The 19,789-nt window shown below is 34.3% G+C and overlaps 1 protein-coding gene across 1 annotated transcript in view; it reads left to right on the top strand.

The window, feature by feature from the left end:
* The window catches only part of LOC129807352 (transcription factor Sp9-like), a 57,637-nt gene extending 41,085 nt beyond the window's left edge, over positions 1-16,552 (top strand). Inside the window, 4 exon segments of the mRNA XM_055856561.1 lie at positions 9,003-9,141; positions 9,144-9,282; positions 13,555-14,275; positions 14,330-16,552. Of these exon segments, the coding sequence (XP_055712536.1) occupies positions 9,003-9,141; positions 9,144-9,282; positions 13,555-14,275; positions 14,330-14,701 (1,371 nt within the window). The 3' untranslated portion in view covers positions 14,702-16,552.
* Positions 16,553-19,789: the final 3,237 nt, after the last annotated feature.

The raw sequence follows: 19,789 nt of genomic DNA, 5'->3' as shown, positions 1-19,789 counted from the left end.
AGAACTATATAGGGAAAACAGGGGCACCACCAAACACGGGGTACCACCAAACAGTAATTTTTATTTCTAAACTACTTGGACTATCTCGACCATTCCTTCAATGGACAAGCATCCCTATAGTGACTGTAAATTCATATAGGTCTTATCCTATAAAGTCGAATATCCGATTAAAAAATCGCAGTGTTTGGTAGTACCCCGTATTTGGTGGTGCCCCAGTTTCCTCTATAAATATTATTAAAATATTAATTCAAAATAGGTCTAGAATCTAGAAATAATCTTAAGATCGTCTAAAAATGATTCTAAGAAATTAAAACGATCTCAAAACCGGACGATCTCAAAATCGAACCTGATTCAGGATGATTGTAGAGAATATTAAGGTAGTAAAGATTTATCCCAAATGGTCATACATTGAGAGCTTGGGATCGTCGATTAGTGCTCCATTGCATAAAATTGAATTGAATGAGTGGTCCATTGCATGAACTTTTGAATTGGGGCACCTTTAAAATATGGTTTTTTTCCTATTTTTTTAAATATAAGTGGACCATACCATCACTGGTAAAAATAAAAGGATCAAATTGATCCTTTTGCAAAGGATGGATCAAATTATCATGTTCTATTATGAAAAATATGCATTCAGAGTTTGAAATTTGGTCCATCCTTTGCAAAAGCATCAAATTTGGATCAATTCGATCATTTTATTTTTACCAGTGATGATATACATAATATAACTGCACATGAATCTCAAAGTATGATAAGGCTCAGTTTGATTTAAAAATAGGAGAAAAGATCCTGTTTCAAAGAAACCCCTATTAAAAAATGTCTCACTTTACCCTACTGGTCTAATTATTTAAAAAAATCTTCATAGATGATTATATTATATTCTGAACAGGTCCACATCTTAAACCGAGAGATGGTTAACGTAATTATAAAAGAAATTTGGAACACATTCCCATCAGTTTCCCGATAATCCGTCTCCCGGCTTAAGCCGTATGTCTGTCTAGGGTATTAAAAAATTAAGAACCATGTAATTCCCTTGTAAAATACGTATTTATGATGTCAGTTAACTTTTCAAAGCAGATAGAAAAATGTATCGATTGTCTGCATTGTTCGTTTAATTATTTCACAATTTATCTTTTATAAAATTATAAAGCATTACAGACGACACTTTAATTTTTTTTAAAAGAAATTTTGGACTGGAATTTAAAACATAATTTCTACTTTATAAAGTTATTTCCTCATTCTTGGAATATTACGAAAATTTCTATAAGTTATAAAAATATCGTTTTATCCTAGAGGTTAGTCTCAACACTAAAACGGCGATGGACGCACGGAGTGAGTTAAAAGGCAGAGATGCAATAAAATTTTATTATATATTGTATAAACCAAAAGGTATTTTTTAATAATTCTTATTCCGATTTCCAAATAGATAGATGAATTAAAATCAAATTTTGTACCATATGCTACACATCAGATGAGACTTACGTAAGTAATCTCATTGAATTATAAGCGTGTACTAAATATTTAGTACATGTCTGTACTATATTTTTTAAATATATTTTTCTAATGAAAATAATGATTTATATTACAAAATATGGTAGTCCTAATACTATTCAGTGCTTCGAATTAAGTTTTTGAAAACTGGTAAACCTCAATGTAATGCTGTTCTAAATTCTCGGTAATAGTAATTCATAGATCTGTTTTTGTAAATTAGGCTTTAAAGCTTCTCTATAGCTTTAAAGCCTTACAGCTTGTAGATTAATTGAAGATTAATATTAATTGAAAATTGATATTATTTTTCAGTAAAACAAATTCAGTAAAAGCAAATTAAAGGTTTTGAAAAAGACATCTTTGCGTGAAACACTTTATTAATTTTTAATGTAATAGTTTCAAAAACGAAAGAGAACAAAATTAATACGAAATCAACTTAATGGAAGAATATGCAGAATTGCAGAATTTAAGCTGCAATATATTTCCAGAGTATTAAGAACTTTATGATAATTTAAATTCATAAAAGAAGTGGTACATTTTATCGAAAATTTATAGGTTATAGGAAATTGAAGAGAAGTAAAAAAAAAACATAGGAAGAGGCGGAGCTATAGTGAAGCAAGGGCTATATTTAAAACGTTATTTTTCGAATATTTATCAAGGAAGCTGTATTAGGTTAAAGCCTGTAACTTCCTTTACAAATATACGAAAAATAGCATTTTCAATATAACCCCATCTTCAATGTAGTCCTAGCTCTCCCTAATCTTGATAATTTTAATTTTCTTCAACGAAATTTAGAACAAAACTTATTACTCGCTCTTGAAGTTATGTTTATTCATTTCATAAATTTAAAAGTAAAATGCAAAATAAATATGAACCAAAAGAGCAGAAAATCTTATGATATTAAATTTTTAATGTTTACTAACCAGTTTAGAAATTCTCATTGTCAATGGTTTTAAACGGCATTTTGAACAGTTTTAAGATTCAGAAACAAAAGTCTTAAAAACGTTCTATTTTTTTTACATTAACAGAATTAATATACGTTTAAATATAGGTTTAAAAAAAATAAATTTTTAAAATTGAAGATCTTTATCAAAGAATATGAATAAGTTTTTGAATGATGATTAAATGCTAGTTTAGCATCTTCAACGCAACTCTTATCTCACTCGTGGCAAATAATTTTTATGACTTTCTTTCCGAAGTTAGTATACCTATGCTTAAGTGTTGATCAAGGGGTAGATACTAATGAAAAAAATGTATATACCATTTCTGACTTAATATCCTTCCTTGATGTTGATCTCTTTAAAAAGATGTAATTGAAGAAACTTTCAAAGTATTATACGAGTAGTATGGGACCTGGACCTTTTAATTTAATAAGGTGATACCTCGACTAAAGAAAAATTTAGTGATCCTTCTGGAATGATCCCTGTGAACCTATAAAGTTTATTTAAGAAAAATCCACCGTCAGCTGATCATGGCTTTTTTTCTTTTCTTCTACGGAACAAAACATAAACATAAACATGTATGATGCTAAAACACCTTGTTTCCTCACGCATTAGCCTTCGTATGGTCATCCATAAAATAATATCGGTTATATGGGATGGGTAAGACAAGAAATGGGAAAGAGATCAATTGTGATGATGTGATCAATTTTAATTTTTCGGCAACTTGCACTTTTCTTATTTCTTCTCTCGCCTCATCATCTCTTATAATTTTTTTTTTGTTTTACCAACGTCATCTACCCAACTACATATATTGCCCTCCTTGGCTCTCCTATGCCCCCCTTAATAATATTTTGAGCCTCTGTATGTGAAGATTGGTGAGAGAAAATAAATTGGGCCGCTTCAGTGTTAATTTCCTCTGCCCAGTTTCTTCAGTATCATGCTCCCATCCGAATCCCCGAATAAGCACAGAAGCGGGAGCCGTGGAATTGAAAAGAGATGCGTCTGTGGTATTAATTAAAAATTGCGTAGCTTAGATTGGGTGCTACAATAAATAAGCTTGCGGCTAATTCATTTTCCCACGGAGCCGCTTCGAGGAGTTTTGAACTTAAAATAAAAAAAAAATTAAATCGCAATACTTGAAGAGCATCATTCAAGAGCCAGTCGGTTTATGCTAAAAGTGTGATTTGTGAGAATTAATGCGTACAATAAATAAACAAAATGTGCAATAGCATTTTGCATTTTGACACGATATATTGTGGCTCTTGAGTTACATTTTCATATTTAACCAACCTGCCCTGAGACAGACACTTAATTAATTTTGACTGAAACAACCGCACCCGTTTTGCAGCCCAAGCAATTGCCTTCCTTTTTCTCAGAGCTTTTGCCGCAAGAAACTTTAAAACTCAACTTCCTCGCACATTTTTCATACTCATCCCCGCAAGCCAAATAAATCACCCACTCTGCTCCCGGGAGTCGCCAAAAAAGCTCCCACACCATCGAGAAAATTACTCCAGGCTTGGATAATTAATTGGGGTTGGGGGGTAGCCGTTTCTTTATTTTTTTTCTGTCTCTCACAAAGCCCATGCTAAAAATACCTTAACTTTGTTTTTAATTGCATCCGTGAGTTTGAACAATAAAATTTCCTGCTCAAACAGCCAGAGGGTTGTTTGTTATGCCCTCTGCGTCTCATGGTTTAAAATTTAGTTAAGTACACTTGAAAATTGCGTGGAGGGGTCTCGTGATTTTTCAGCAATTCAGGCATACTTTACACTTTCATTGAGGGCTTTTACATGGAGTGTTTATCAGTTTTGTGAATGGAGTTTCAAGAGCTTTAACTATCTGTGTTTAGATTAAAGAGTCAGTAACGAAAATCACTACTATTTTTCAAACAAAAAGATTATAGCAATTCTCAAAAAGGGGATAAAAAAGGGTATTGGAAGGTGGGGAACATTTGAATTCAAGCAAACCCGAATTCAATTTAAAAAAAAAAAAACCATCAAATAGAAAAATTCAAAGGTTCAAATAGAAAAAATCCAATTTCAAAGCTTTCCCAAGGTACCCCACTCTCCCCTATTGCACAATAACTTAAAGTAAACATTTACTAAAAACTATTTCGAAAAGTAGCACTTCTTGTAATACATAAATTAATAACGTAATAAAGTCAATGAATGTCATATAAGTCAATAAATTTAAGCAATTGTAGGGGGTAGTGGGGCTACTTTGAGAAATAAGGCTACATTTCAATATTCGCTTTTTACGCATATTTCTAAAAGAAGCTGGGCCTTATAATTATTTTATTTAGTTTCACATTTGTTTTGTTGGACTAACTTACATTATATTAAAGCACACATTTCTTTAAAAAAATATGCAAAGAAACTCATGATCAATGTAGCACTGCAAAATAGCCCCATCTTACCCTATTCCATATCTGATTTACAAAATTATTTAATTATTTTTCGATTTTGTTTAATTGTCTACTGTAATAATTTGATGTTTACAGACCGTTTTTGCAAAACTACTTCCAAAATACTCCGGGAAATTTATAACGGAGAATTAAAAACTATTGCCCATATTTCCAACAAATGCAAAAGGGAGAGATGAGGCAACAATGAGCTGGAGTTATATTGAAAATCCTATTTTTCACATACATCTAAAGGAAACAAGACCGAACCATAATTTAATTTAGATCGACCTCTGTTTTGTTTATCTAAATTAAATTACGTTATAGCCCGCAGCTCCCTTAAAAAAATATGCGAAAGGTTAGCGTTTTCAATGTAGCCCTACATTCCTCTGTGTAGGAAAAAGTACTCTCTCTTCGAACGTTCATGCCTTCGAATAATGTGGATTTTCTTGTATTTTTCCTACGAGTTTTACACATTTATAAACTTAGAATTTTGTAACTTAAAGTTACCAAGGAAGCTCAAGAGCAATTGGTAATGCTCCTCGGACCGTCAGGTTGTTTCCGTATTATTGCTCCGAAATTAAATGCATTTTTAAAAGCTATTCTTAAAATTACTTTTTAGCAGTTATTTACAATGATGCATTGAGTTAGTTTACATTTATTCTGTAAGTGAAGTTAACGTTTCATTTGAATTTTGAATTGACAAAAAATTGTAAGACTTTGCTAATATAAAGAATAATAATTTTTAACGCATTTTTAGAGCTATTCTAACATTTTTTTTCGCTTAAATTATATGTTCTTGCCAACCAATTAATCAACGTGGTGAATCTTTTACTTTCCTGGTAAAGCATTCACAATAGAAACACTGAGAAAAAAGAGGGTGCGATTAACTTTTTTTCCTCGTAACTTCAACACTTTTTAGGTGTAAAAATAAATCAACATTTTTTAATGTTAATTTTACACCCTTTTAAGTGTAAAATTAAAATGAAAAAGGGTAACTTTAACCCTTAATACACCTAAAAAGCATAATATTTACACCAATTTCGGATTAATATTGCAGGGTAAAATTAACATTTCCAGACTATTATTTTAACTTTCTCGGATTTCTCTCAGTGAATTATCATGTACAAAAATACTATTGAAAGTATTTTGGCGCTTAGATTTTGACTTAGACGGAGACACTGAACCTTTCTTGATTTTGACAATTTTATTCACTACGACATTTCGAGGATGGATGTCCTCTTCATCAGGTATCGAATATGGCAGGGAAATGGTAAACATCATGGATCAAGTTGTGATCAAAGTTCAAGTGCAGTGTAACAACTCCCACCTGTACGTGATTTTCCCTGCCATATTCGATGTAAGAAAAAGAAAATTCATAATATTTTTGATAGAAGTGATTTTCTAAAAATTGTTCAATTGAATTGTAGACCTGATGAAGAGGACATCCATCCTCGAAACGTCGTAGAGAATAAAATAGTGAAAATCACGAAAGGTTCAGTGTCTCTGTCTATTTCCTGCTACATTCTGTCGAACCGAAATTCTTCTTAGATTTTGAACTAAATATGGAAAATTTCTCTTAATATTGCGATCCGCGGTGCCCTTCCGATGCTATCATACTAGAATTTTCACAATCTAATTTTAAATTCAAATGAGCCAATTGAGCATCGTAAGATTTCTAAAATTTACTAAAAAAGTCTCACAGCCACGACACATTTTGTAAGAAATTTTCTCAATTTTAAATAATGCCGCAAGAGTTTTGATTGTGAATGAATCCTCAAAATGTGTGATAATACTTGAAATGTCTTATAAGTCACTTATCTGTTATGCAAAAGAATCCCCAAAGCCAGAAGAAAGGGTTGTAGGTAAGGAAGGTCATGAAGAAACTCTCATACAGTCTTGTTGAAAATCGGTATCAAGTCATCCCAACTGTGATTTCTTGACACAACAATTTCCTTCGAATTTCTTTAAAGGAACTCATAAAATTACACCCAATACTGAAGCTTCACTCGCGTACAAGTTTTTCACTAATCACTGTATTTATTTTATTCTTTTGGCCACAAATAATAATGAATTACAAGTGAATAAATTTAATAAGAACAATTTGGTTCAAAAGGATACTTGTTTAACTGCAATAAAATTGAAATTAATGAACAATTTTAACACTTTAATTTGCTGAATTCAAATATAATTGAGCAACCATATAATTATGATTTCCGAGCGGGGAAATCAGAATGTTGAGAAATAAAGAAGACTTCTTGCTTCTCTCGATGTCCACTTTATTCTATCCAAAATTGTGTTTTTACATCTTATATAACTTTTGAGCCACTGCTCAAGATCTTTGTGATTCAATAGTAAAAATAATGAGATCACCATTTCCTTGTGATTCATTGATGGGTTCTCTGAATTTCTCCCTTTTAACTTGTCTAAGTGCGGAAGGCAATAAAAGTGTCAACTTCTTTTAATTTATTCTCAACTCAAATGAGTCTTCAAGATTTTAAATACAAAATGGAATTATTAGGGTGTACAAAAAATAAGAATTCAGTGGTGATCATACAAACATGATTGAACATGATATGACTTGACTTAACTATATGTATGCTAATTAGCATGTTTAAACATGTTTTGGTGGGCCAAATATTAGTTTATATCAATAAAAAAGCGAGAATCTATCAATTCAAATGATTTTTACTGCAAAATAATTCATGGGATTCACTAGGAAAAAATCCTAGTGTGATAGCACGATTCCCTTACCATAATTAAAGAAAATTAAATTGCATGAATAATTATTATAAATTTAAGCTTATACTTTCCAGCTTCTGGACCTAAAAGTTAATTTCAGTATAAATCTTGAAATAGTCGATTAACAAGGGAAGCTATACAGGAGAATCAGACATAGTAGATCGGATGGGTAAAGATCATCCTCAAGTGCTAGAATTAAGGAATTAAGTTATATGCATCTACCGTATTTGAATATTTAGTTTAAGATAGCTTTATTTCTAAATAGTTTTTAACCTAAATATAAACGTTTTCTGATTTCCAACAGTCCTGACCGTTGTACTTTTCTTCATTTAAAAAAGTTGGTCTATATGATATTCTTCTGTACAAGATATGACAAAGTTTTGTTTAATTCAGAAACAACATCCTATTGACAAAATTTTGACAAGATTTGTTGACCGATTGGAGAGTATGTTACTTTATGGCGCCTACACTGATAACCTTCAGACGACTCAAGCTTTAGGCATTTTCACTTTTTTTTTTACATGTTCCTTAATGAATCTAATCGATGGCAATAAATATTTTAATAGTTAGTTCTACGTCCCACATTTCCTGACAAGAGTCATGGGTAATCTTTATAACAAACATAGGAAATAAAAACTGAGTTGTCCAAAGCGTGAATCCGCCAAAAGTACTGCACTTCTCTTGTAATTCTTCAGTTACAACTTGAACAAAAATAATGGCAATCCGTTACAAGATAAAGACAGCTGAAATCCCAATTTAAATTGTATTATTCAGGTGCTAAAAGCCATGTTCTCGGAAGTAAGAGAAATATCAGTGAGGAAATCAATTCGAAACACCCCGATGGGAAAAGGGGTCCCCCTTCTGTAATGCTCATATCGTGATCGTGGTGGATGAGTCTCAAGTATCAGCTACTTGTGCATAAAATGGAGTGTTGAGTAACCCCCTGGGTGATAGCTATTGTTAAAAGAATGAGTCTCGTTATTGGTCGGGACACAAAAGAGCAAGCCAAAGAGCGCAAAGATCCCACATCAAAAACACACGCAGACACCAAAGATAAACGAGGAGAGAGGTGCCCTGCTGCGGCGGCTGAAGTGGACGCCGTATTATTGCCGGCACCCAATTAGTTGCGGCTATAAACAAATCTATGAATTAATTTAAGGTGGAAGGAATACATCTCGTATGTTTTTTGGCCTTTGCCGGCGCTCATCTCCATTGCACCCAGACCATTGTCTCTTGGCGGGGCTTTTTATGAGCGTCGCATGGTGTCAGAAATGGGGTTCTTTGTGGTGTGTGAAGTGACAAGGAGGAATTTATGTCACTCAATGGGCTATTTTGCATAATTCATTGGGGAGCGCCACGCAATTGCCAAAGACCTCCCAGAAATACCACGAATTTCACTATAACATTGCATTTTCTCTTTACTCTTGCAGGATCATCCTAGTCTCAGGGGGACTCCTCTGGCAATGCTGGCGGCACAGTGCAACAAATTGTCCAGCAAATCACCTCCCCCACTTGCGGATGCCGCCGTGGGGAAGGGTTTTCATCCCTGGAAGAAGAGTCCTACAGGCGGCGCAATGGAGGTGCCGCCGGGGGACCCCACTCACCCGGATCTGGCGTCTCAAGTGGGGTCTCAGTAACCAGCAATGCCTCCTCAATGGCACAACGAAGTCTCTCATCGTCTGTGAACTCAATGGGAAACGTTACTCCCAGGTAATTAAATTTACTCTAATTGCTCATAATTCAAACATTTTTCGAATTCGACGTCTTTCGAATTCAGCAAGAAATTTTATCAGACTTAAATGGACGAATAACGTTTTTTTTGCAAGTTTTCACTGCCTTTTTCTTTTAAATTTTTATCAAATTTACGTTATTTAGTGGTGAAGTTACTGTACCATATCTTTTTTCTAAATAAGTCTTAGTTTTTTCACTTTAGTACTTTTAGTATGACTTCAATTTAAATATGGATGAAATATTATGCTAAATATTATGCTTTTTAGGTGTATTAGGCGTTAAAGTTACCCTTTTTCATGTTAATTTTACCCTTAAAAAGGTATAAAATTAACATTAAAAAATGTTGATATAGTTTTACACATAAAAAGTGTTAAAATGATAATGATTTTGATTTTCTCAGTGTTATTGTTAAACATAACTTCCAAATAACTACAACGGATTTTTGATCTATGTTTTTTGGCAGGAAAAATATCAAAAATTAACAATTGCTATAAAATTTAATTTTATTATAAAATTTTACAAAACTGAGAAAAAACAGGGTAGAATGGGTAGAATTAACGTTTTTCGTTCATCCAAAATGGTATTCTAACTTTTAATACACCTAGACATTAAGCACTTACTAAGTACTCATTAAGTGTTTAATAAGTTCTTAACTCTATGACTTAATTTCAAAGAGTTTTAGAAAATTCAAGTATTTAAAAAATATAAGAACAAAACGTCAGCGCTTTGGGGGGAATAGTTAAACTAATAAGGCATGACTCAGTCCTAACACTAGGCACTTAATTAAAGCCTTATTTAAAAGTACTTAAGTATGTAACAGTGTAATAATAATAATAATAATAATGCTGGCGCAACATTCCATGAAGGAACAAGGCCTTCCCGCAAGGGGATTTCTAGACATGCATTATTATTTTTTCTTGTACGGGATGAGGTTGTCAGTCCTACGCCCCGTGGAATCAAGTGCAGTGAAGCTCACTGGATGCAATCCGAACACCTTTAACGCCAGAAAAATTCCTGGTAACCTAAAGGGGATTCGAACCCGGGACACTTGCATTATAGAGCGAGTGCTCTACCACTTGACCCATTGAGTAACAGTGTAATAGTGAATAGTATTTTCACTAAGTACATGCTTAAACCATTCCTTACCATGGTATTATACATCATACGCAAATTGACTAATTTTAGATGATTTATTTGTGGTCAACTGATATTCGAATTTTTTGTCGGGAATGGATTTTTAGTTACTTTAGTCCATCCATTACTTGGAAAAAATACCCCGACAGAGATGGGAATACATTTTGTTGTATTTTTCTCGCTTCGCATGAAGTCATGCAAAAATTTTGCTCAAAATGGCGGACGGAAAATTCGACATCCCGTCAAATTTGTTTAAATTGGCCTTCATCCTCTTTCCTGATTTGAATTCTGATTGCCAATCTGTTTTTTTTGGATAGTTACTCTATCTAAATTAATAGAGTTTGTAATGAATTATTGTACAGAATTTAAATTCAGTGACCGTTTAGGCGCTTGTTTGAGGGCTGTTGCCCGCGTCCCCATAATGGATATTTTTTTTTCTTTTCAAAAAAATCATCTATTAATTTGTGGGAAACTAATCCCAAAATATGAACATTCTATCTCAAGTATTTCTGGTACATTGACTGAATGGGTTAAGTACCTTCGACAAAGCACTTTTTATGTGGTTACCCAACGGCAATGAAACAAATATTAATTATTTCTTTTCTTTTATTTCTCAAAGAAAAACTAAAAAAAAAACAATTTGGCCTAATTGGTTAGATAAACACGTTGCTACCGACCCTGTTAGCTTGTACGCGCACTATTTTCGTTGTCAATAAGTCCGTAGATTAAGTTAAAAAAAATTGTTGACCAGTTCAAATCCAATTTCCTGCAATTTTACTAGTGAGTACAGACGTAAGTTCGTCATGAGACGTACAAATGATAGGACAGAGTGCGGAGAGCTCGAAACAGTCTGGAGCCCACACCAGACGATTGCATAAGCAGGTCACCTCCTAAGTATTTTAATTTAAGAGTAGATATTGCTTTGCCCCCTATACAATGGTCCGATTGCTGTCAAATTTTGATACATATCATTTTAAAAATGGTTGTTTCAAGATGTAGAGTAAGTGTAGCAAATTCCGGACAGATGGCAATTTCGGCCACATTTTTTTGTTTCTCAAATTTCTATGAATTTTTAGTTTTTGCTAGAGATTATACAATGCAAAAACAATAACAAAAAATATTGCTTTGACGAGCAAGATGATCTAAAAAAGGCGTTGGAAGAATTCCGGAAAGGCAAGGAAATATGAGAATGAAGGAGGCCGGTTTAGGCCACGAATCGTATATCTACATTTTTATTCATTTTAAAATGTATTAAAAATAATTTTATAGAAAATAAAGACGGTAAACTGTCTACAAGGTTTCAAGCAACAGTCCTTATGTATCAAAAAATTCAATTAGATTTAAAAATCATACATTTCAATCTTGAGACTTTGGCGCTTTCATGCAACTATGCCGAAATTTGGCACACTTCCCCTATTCAAGTCTTTGATAGTGGTTCGATCTATGCGTCAGTCTACGTCAACGGACTTATTGACCGACGTGGTAAATGTTGCCGGACTAAACTAGACTGAATTCAAACCCCTTATAAGAAGTATTTCAGGTGAATTTGGACCAAAAATCAATCAAACGATCGGTTAAGAAATATAAATATAATTCACTGGTGTTACTAATCTTCACATTTTTTTTTAGATTTATCACTAAAACCATGAAAACTTATGTAACTTAAAGTAATGTTATGTTTTACTGAAATCTCAAATCGGTTCATTTTTTCCATCCAATAATGGTTGACAAGTGCCCATAGAATTCTGTATTCCAATATCCACTTTTGCCACTAAATGACACTACTTTCGCCCGAAAAATTCCTTAATGAAGTATACTTAATAAGTATTTATTAAGGACTTTTTTGTATACCTGGATTAAGCTATTATTTAAAACAAAAGCATGGTAAATGCTTTTAGTTATAGCTTACCTTATGTTGGCCGGGAGATGTCTGCCTTTAATACGGGATAGTTAAATTCAGTTAAATTTAAAAATGAATGAACAAGGATTAGGGTAAGTGTGCTAAATTTCGGCATAGTTGCATGCAAGTGCCAAATTAGAAATTGAAAATTGATAGACGAAATACAAATTGATTTTTTTTATTCCTTCTACTTAAGGAGTGTTACTTAGAACCTTGTAGAAAGTTTATCGTTTTTATTTACTCTAAAATTATTCTTAATACATTTTAAAATGAATAAAAATGTAGACATAGGTTTGGTGCCCTATTTTGGGACACCTTCATTCTCATAGTTCCTTGCCCTTCGGGAATTCTTCCAATGTCTTTTTCACGTCATCTCGTTTGTCAAAGTAACATTTTTGTTATTCTTTTGCACAACTAAAAAATCATAGAAATTCGAGGAACAAAAAAGGTGGCCGGAATTTGGCACACTTACCCTATCATATTTTCATAATTATATTTTTAAATTATTTTTCTATTCGATTGCTTTTCCTTTAAGTATACTATCAATTTAAACCGCCAAAAATTAACCATTTTAGCAAGATGTTTCACGCTCTTCCCAAAAATCAAAATATTATCCCAAGTAATATGCTAATCAAATAATTTGTACAAAAAAACCCATAAAAAGTAATTATTCCCCAAATAAATCATCTTCACTCATCAATCATCTTCAGTGAAATGTCAGAAGCATTTTGTTCGAAGAAAATATTTCATTGTTCATCGGATTTTGACTTAAAAAAAACCTTTGATAAAAAATATGACGATTGATTTTTAAAATCTACATGCTAAATTTCTCACTCGATTCATGCTTGTTTTTAGTAAGATTATGTCATTCTCTCTTTTCTTTGCAAATCAACACCATTACACACTTGATTATCAATTCAAATTAGTTATTCATAATTTTCAATATTCGATGATTTCAATATTCCTCCGGAGGAGTGATTTATACTGGCGTTTTTCATTTATTAAAAGACCGATGGTGGATCATAATGAGAGGCATATGGAAATAAATTGAAATAAAAATGTCGATAATTTCACTGTGATTTTAGTCGTTTGAGGTATACTTTGTGTCTAAGGGGTGATTAATTATGTCGTTTGTAATGAGAGATGAAAGCCGACGAGGTTGTAGTGATTGATTCTAATGTGTGGCTTCTCTCTTTCTTTTCCATGTCCACGTGCAGCCGCTCAGTGTCGTCGTGTTCAGCGACAGTTACACCATCTTACGGCAGTGATTTGTACTTTCCCGGCGCCACAACATCACCCGCCGTGGCGGACAATTCACACAGTCACATGCATCAGGGTTTTCTGGGGAAGGTTGAGGGTGCTGCCCTGGGATCTGTTTATTCTCGCCATCCCTACGACTGGCCCTTTAATGCTGTCTCGGCCGCAGCCACTGCGGCAGCACACAAACCGGACGGTGTTAATTCCGGCTGGTGGGACATGCATGGTGCGGCTGGCGGCTGGCTAGATATGGGAAGTGCAGGAATGCACGCTACAATGGCTAACTACGCTACAACTGGCTCTGACTACTCCTCCCTCACCCATTCACTGTCAAATACAGCGCATCTCCTGGGCTCGGGGCAGCATCTCCTGCAAGACACGTACAAGAGTATGTTGCCGACCCAGGCTGTAGGTGGCTTTGGACTGGCAGCTCATGCGGGTGGTGCCCCTTCTGCTCCGGCAGCCCCTCAGGCCCCATCTCCACGATCCCAGAGGCGCTACTCTGGTCGAGCCACATGCGACTGTCCCAATTGCCAGGAGGCAGAACGCCTGGGGCCAGCTGGAGTCCACCTGCGCAAGAAGAACATCCACAGCTGCCACATCCCCGGATGCGGCAAAGTCTACGGCAAGACCAGCCATCTGAAGGCCCACCTGCGCTGGCACACTGGAGAGAGGCCATTTGTATGCAATTGGTTGTTCTGTGGGAAACGATTCACTAGATCCGATGAATTACAGAGGCACCTCCGGACGCACACTGGTGAGAAGCGCTTCGCATGTCCCATCTGCAACAAGCGCTTCATGCGCAGCGATCATCTCGCCAAACACGTGAAGACCCACAACGGCGGCTCTGGCGGTGCCTCAACCAAGAAGGGCTCATCGGAGTCCTGCTCAGACTCCGAGGAGAACAGCCAGGGCGATTTGCACCATCAACAAGCACAGTTGGGGCCACATCAGGCACAGCAGCCTCCACCGCCGCCACAGGCTTCATTTGCCCAGCAGCATCAGATTCATTCGCCGGCGCCCGCTCTTCAGCACCATACACCCAGTCCGGGCCTCGAGCACGGTTCTCTGGCGCCGCCATTGGACGTTAAGCCAGGAATAGTCTGAGACGAGGCGGCGCACCCGGCGCTGCTGGCGACGCACCAGCTGGTGCAGTGGCCACCGCCAGGGGCTCCGGGTGCCGCCGCCACAACTCTCCTCTGGCCCCAGTAAAATCCTACCGTTTTAGGGGCCTGGGCACCATGTCCCTATCTGTTAGAGCCACACGCTACGACACATTAAATCAGAATCCTTCGAGAAATATCCTCAAGGAGCCTATTCGGCTCACATCTCTCTAATACTTTAATATTAATCTTTCGTTGGTTTTTAACGTATAATTTTTGAATTTGAAAATAAATTAAATATTCATTTATGAAAATGTCAAGTCGTCTCAAGCACTCCTATGATTTTCTTAAAGTTCCTTTACTCTTATTAGAAAATTTGAAGGAAATTTGACATCTGTCAATTTGCTTTAAATTTCAACATTTGATATTTTCAAGCTAATTTAATAACCGTTTTATTTTAATTTTTCAACGTGAACTAATTTTCTCTAAAATGAAAAATAGTAAAAAAAATGTTGGGAAATTTTGGAAAAGTTTCATGAAATTTTCAGTAATGATACCCTAAAATTTAAGAAGTATTGTATAAACTTTATGAATCATACGAATAATTCCTGTAAACATATATTTGTTTCAAGTATTAAATGAAATTTATAAAATACCATCTGGAAATTTTGGAAATTTTCGTGAAATTTTATGAAATTTTCATGAAATTTTATGAAATTTTGGTATAACTCTATGAAATTTTGTGAAATTTATCCGAAAACCTTTTTAGTTTTCTTCATACAGTTACGGTAATTTTCTATTTTTTATAATTTATCAATGAGATGCAGTAATACTTTGAGGATATTTCTCCGAATGAGACTAGAAGAAAATTTGAAATACTTCATGGTACAAATTGTTTAAACATGGCTTTTTCTCACAGATCAGAGGTTTTGAACCCTAAAAAAAAATTATTGTAACTAAAATCCCTCTGAAAAAATACATTATATAAAAAATACCAATTTAAAAATTGTAATTGGAGCTTGCGTGCTGTTGTCGTTTCCTTCTCATACCCTTTATCTTCTTTTAGGATGGCTCAGAAATCTCGAAAAGAAGAGGAAGAATCACGGTGAGAGACAGGAAGAGGTGTATCTAGCGTAAAAATCATCAAATATGAGATATTTTGTAAATAATTGTTAATTGACGTAAGATGAAAAATTGAAGAAAAACAATGTCTTTGAAAATTGAAATAATACAAATTTCAATTGGAAGAAATTTGCATTTGAATGCATTTTCTTCATTCAAAAGAGAATAAACTCTCAAAATATTTGGGAGGGGAAATAAAATTAAGCTTAGATGAGGAGAATTAAAAAAAAAAGAAATTAGAAAAGTTTCAGTGTAAAATCACAAAAGGATCTAAAAATATATATAATTTGCCCCATCCTTAATCTTTCTTTTCGTTGAATAGAACAATTAATGTCACGCAGAGAAAGAAAGTTAGAGAGAAACATGTTGAATTCACTGTGAAGGCGATTTAAATGAGGTTTAAAAGTGAACCCTTAGACACAGATAAAATGTCATAGAACACTGTAAATAATTTATTACAATTTAAATTATATTTATATCCCCCTCAAAATAGACGAGATGAAAGTGAAAATATCATTTTGAAAGTGTAAGGAATACTTGTTATATAAATATCAAATTGATGATGTACTTAAGAAGAAAAAAAAACTAGAAATGTAAAAGAACGGTGTAAAATTGGATTCATCGAGAAGCTGAACATCTTAACTAATTATCAAATAAAAGAAAAATATTATTGTGTGTAAAAAAAAAGAAAGATAAACAAAAAATTCTATTGAGAAATAAAATCTAGACCAAAGTTCTGAAACTTTTTTTCCATCATTTCCCCATGTTCTTTCTCTGTTCGTCATTTCTGGGCAGGTGCTGTTGGCAGTGGGAACGCCGGGTAAGTACGAAAGAACGTGTGAAAAGGAAGCTTAAAAAACGCGGTCAGAAGTCAGAAGCTCGCAAAAATTCTAAATTGACCATTTAGCCGCAAAGTCGACTTACCCCAAGGAGATAAAAAGGCAGTTATACAGACATCAGACTGAGGGTTTATCCCAAACGCGCAAATGTCGTAATCTTCAATAGAGCCCTATTTGAACTGATTTTCTAATACTTAATATTATTTATGGCTATAGCACATTGGACTTTTTTTCAATAAAACAAACATAAAATTTTTAATCATAGTAAATATTAATGCATAAAAGAGATAGCAAAGCATCCCAGCTTCGCGGAATGCTCGAACTCACAAGATAGAGCTCATCGTGAATTAGTTTCTCACATAATCTTTTGGTGCGTTTTGGCCTACTAGACCTAGTTGATTCATTAACCACAAAAGCATTTAAAAATTAAAAAAAAAATCAGCAATTTCCTGACCGAAGACTGATGCAGCCGTGTTTGAAACAGCAATACTTTTTCAAAATATCCAAATTTAACCAAATCGATTCAAATATGAGCCTTCCAAAGTGGTTGACCAATAATTTAAAATTGACTCAAAATGGCGAATTTTCCGGTCATTAGGTTTGTTTGGGCGAAATACTCGCCTGGACTACACTATCGTTCAAAACATTAAATACACCCTTCGTAAGTTTAAATACACCTGGTTTGAACCGGGAAAACGCTGTAATATCCAGTTCTATTGACCGAAATAGTTTCATATATAAACCTAAGAACAGTTTTAAACAAGATTTGAGATAATAAAAAGTAATTTGAAAAGTAATAAAAAATATATGAAAAAGTAGAATTTGGGCTGAAAATTTCAATATTCAAAGAAGAAACCCCTTTCAGAACACATCACACCGGAAACCGACCACAATCCGTACCAAAAATATTCCCTCGGCATTATTTTCAGTTTTTCTGACTCTTAATAATATTTACAAATAGTGTTTAGCTTGTATTAAATGATTATTAAAAGATTAGACCAGTTTTAGAATGTGGGGCTACTTTTGCATTTTTGTCCAAAAAGCTAATTTTTGACTGATCTTCAAATTACAAATTTTTTAGCTCATGTATTTTTTCAAATCTTGTTTAAAACTGTTCTTAGGTTTATATAAGAAACTATTTCGGTCAATAGAACTGGATATTACAGCATTTTCCCGGTCCAAACCAGGTGTATTTAAACTTACGAAGGGTGTATTTAATGTTTTGAACGTTACTGTAGCTCTAAAACATATCCGAAAATCATTGAAAAAGCTTGGGCTAATTTTGAGAAAAACCAAAAAAAACATGGTTTTTGTGGGGATAGAGGGGGGTGGATGGGGAGGGGAAAGAAAAAACGTCTAGAGATATTGTTTTTTATTGGGGGTCATCGAAGACTGGAAGTCGTTATCTCTTACCGTTTACACTCAAGAACGGTGAGAAGTTAAAAAAAGACGATTATATAACTGCTCTCTCTTTGAGTTCGAGCGGTAAAATAGTGGAACATACATATTCTCGTCCAAGAAAAACTAAGAAGTTATGAAAACATTTTGGTGATTTCATTTAAGGACTAGACTTTCCTTTAGCTAGATTTTTAGAAGAATTGGTCAAAATTATTTTCAAAAATTCTTCAACTGATCAAAAATGTTTATTTAATTTCTTATTTACCAAAATATCATCAACTATGAAATTTAAATCAAGATTTAAATAGTAAAGTCATATGGTTATTCTTCAGCTGCACTACACTTGCTCGTGAAAATCTAGTAAAATTCCAGTGGAAATCCAGTGGAATTTCTGTGGAAATCCAGTGCAAATCCAGTGAAAATTCCTTATCAATCCAGTGATAATCCAGTGGAATTAACGTGAAATTCAGTGGAAACCCAGTCGAATTCCCGTGGAAATTCCGTGGAAATCCCAAAAACCAGTAGAAATCTAGTGGTAGAGCAGTAATCAGCCCAGATAAGCTTATGGTAGCTGAAATTCTTTACAAGCAACTTCGAAGTGCTTGCAAATAAGGCTGTTTGCAATCCGGAATGCTTGAAAATTCGATGGTGAGATGAATTTTGGGGGTCAAGAATCGCGTCAATCAAACTGTTCTTGGAGGATGAAATAAATGAAATAAAAAAACGCGATTCTTTACTTTTATTTCTTTCGATTTCGATTTTCGAGAAGGTCCTGTTCGTTCCGTCCATCCCGTCTGGAGTACAAACTCTTCTGGAGAGAGAACGGAAAGAGATATCGATAAGCGGTTTTCGGATAAGGCTAAATATCGATAGATAGCTAAAAGTTGATGATGTTAAATCTACCCCCACCCTCGGCCTCTTTCCGCCATTTTGGAACACCCTCAAATTTTGTTTCCTCAATAACTCAGCCCCTATGGCATCGATCAGGCTTAAGTTTTAGTATGCTATAGCTGGGCTTAAGAGCATTCGATTTAAAAAATTTAAGTCCTTCCGTCCGCCCTGACCCGAGCTATAAGGGTTTAAAAATTGAATTTTCAAATGGTTATATCTCCGATCCCAATTGACAGAATTTGAAAATTTGTAGTGTTTAGTTAAGGTCTCGTGGAGCATTACCACCATTTTGACACCACAACGTTAGATACAATTTAATCAAAGGTCCGATTAATCGAAAAATTGATTTTCGAAATTTCGCTCTCAAGTATTTCGAAAACTAGATCTTTCGAACGATGGTCGTAGTCCTCACTCAATGTTCCCTGACCTGAGCTATAGGGTAAGTGTGCCAAATTTCGGCATAGTTTCATGCAAGTGTCAAAGTCTCAAGTTTGAAATGTAATATTTTTAATAAAAATTGATTTTTTATTCTTTCTTCTTAAGGAGTGTTGTTTGGAACCTTGAAGACAGTTTATCGTTTTTATTTACTCTAAAAACATTCTTAATACATTTTAAAATGAATAAAAATGTAGATATGGCTTTGATGTCCTATTTCGGCCACCTTCATTCTCATTGTTCTTTGTCATTCGGGAATTCTTCCAATGTCTTTTTCACGTCATCTCGTTTGTCGAAGCTACATTTTTTGTTATTCTTTTGCATTGTATAATCTCTAGAGTATGTAAAAACTAAAAATTCATGGAACTTCGAGGAACAAAAAAAGTGGCCGAAATTGCAAACTGGCC

This window comes from Phlebotomus papatasi, chromosome 3 (genome assembly GCF_024763615.1).
Source record: "Phlebotomus papatasi isolate M1 chromosome 3, Ppap_2.1, whole genome shotgun sequence".
NCBI lineage: Eukaryota > Metazoa > Arthropoda > Insecta > Diptera > Psychodidae > Phlebotomus > Phlebotomus papatasi.
Note: the sequence above shows the minus strand (reverse complement) of the source record. Positions and strands in the feature narration are given on the sequence as shown.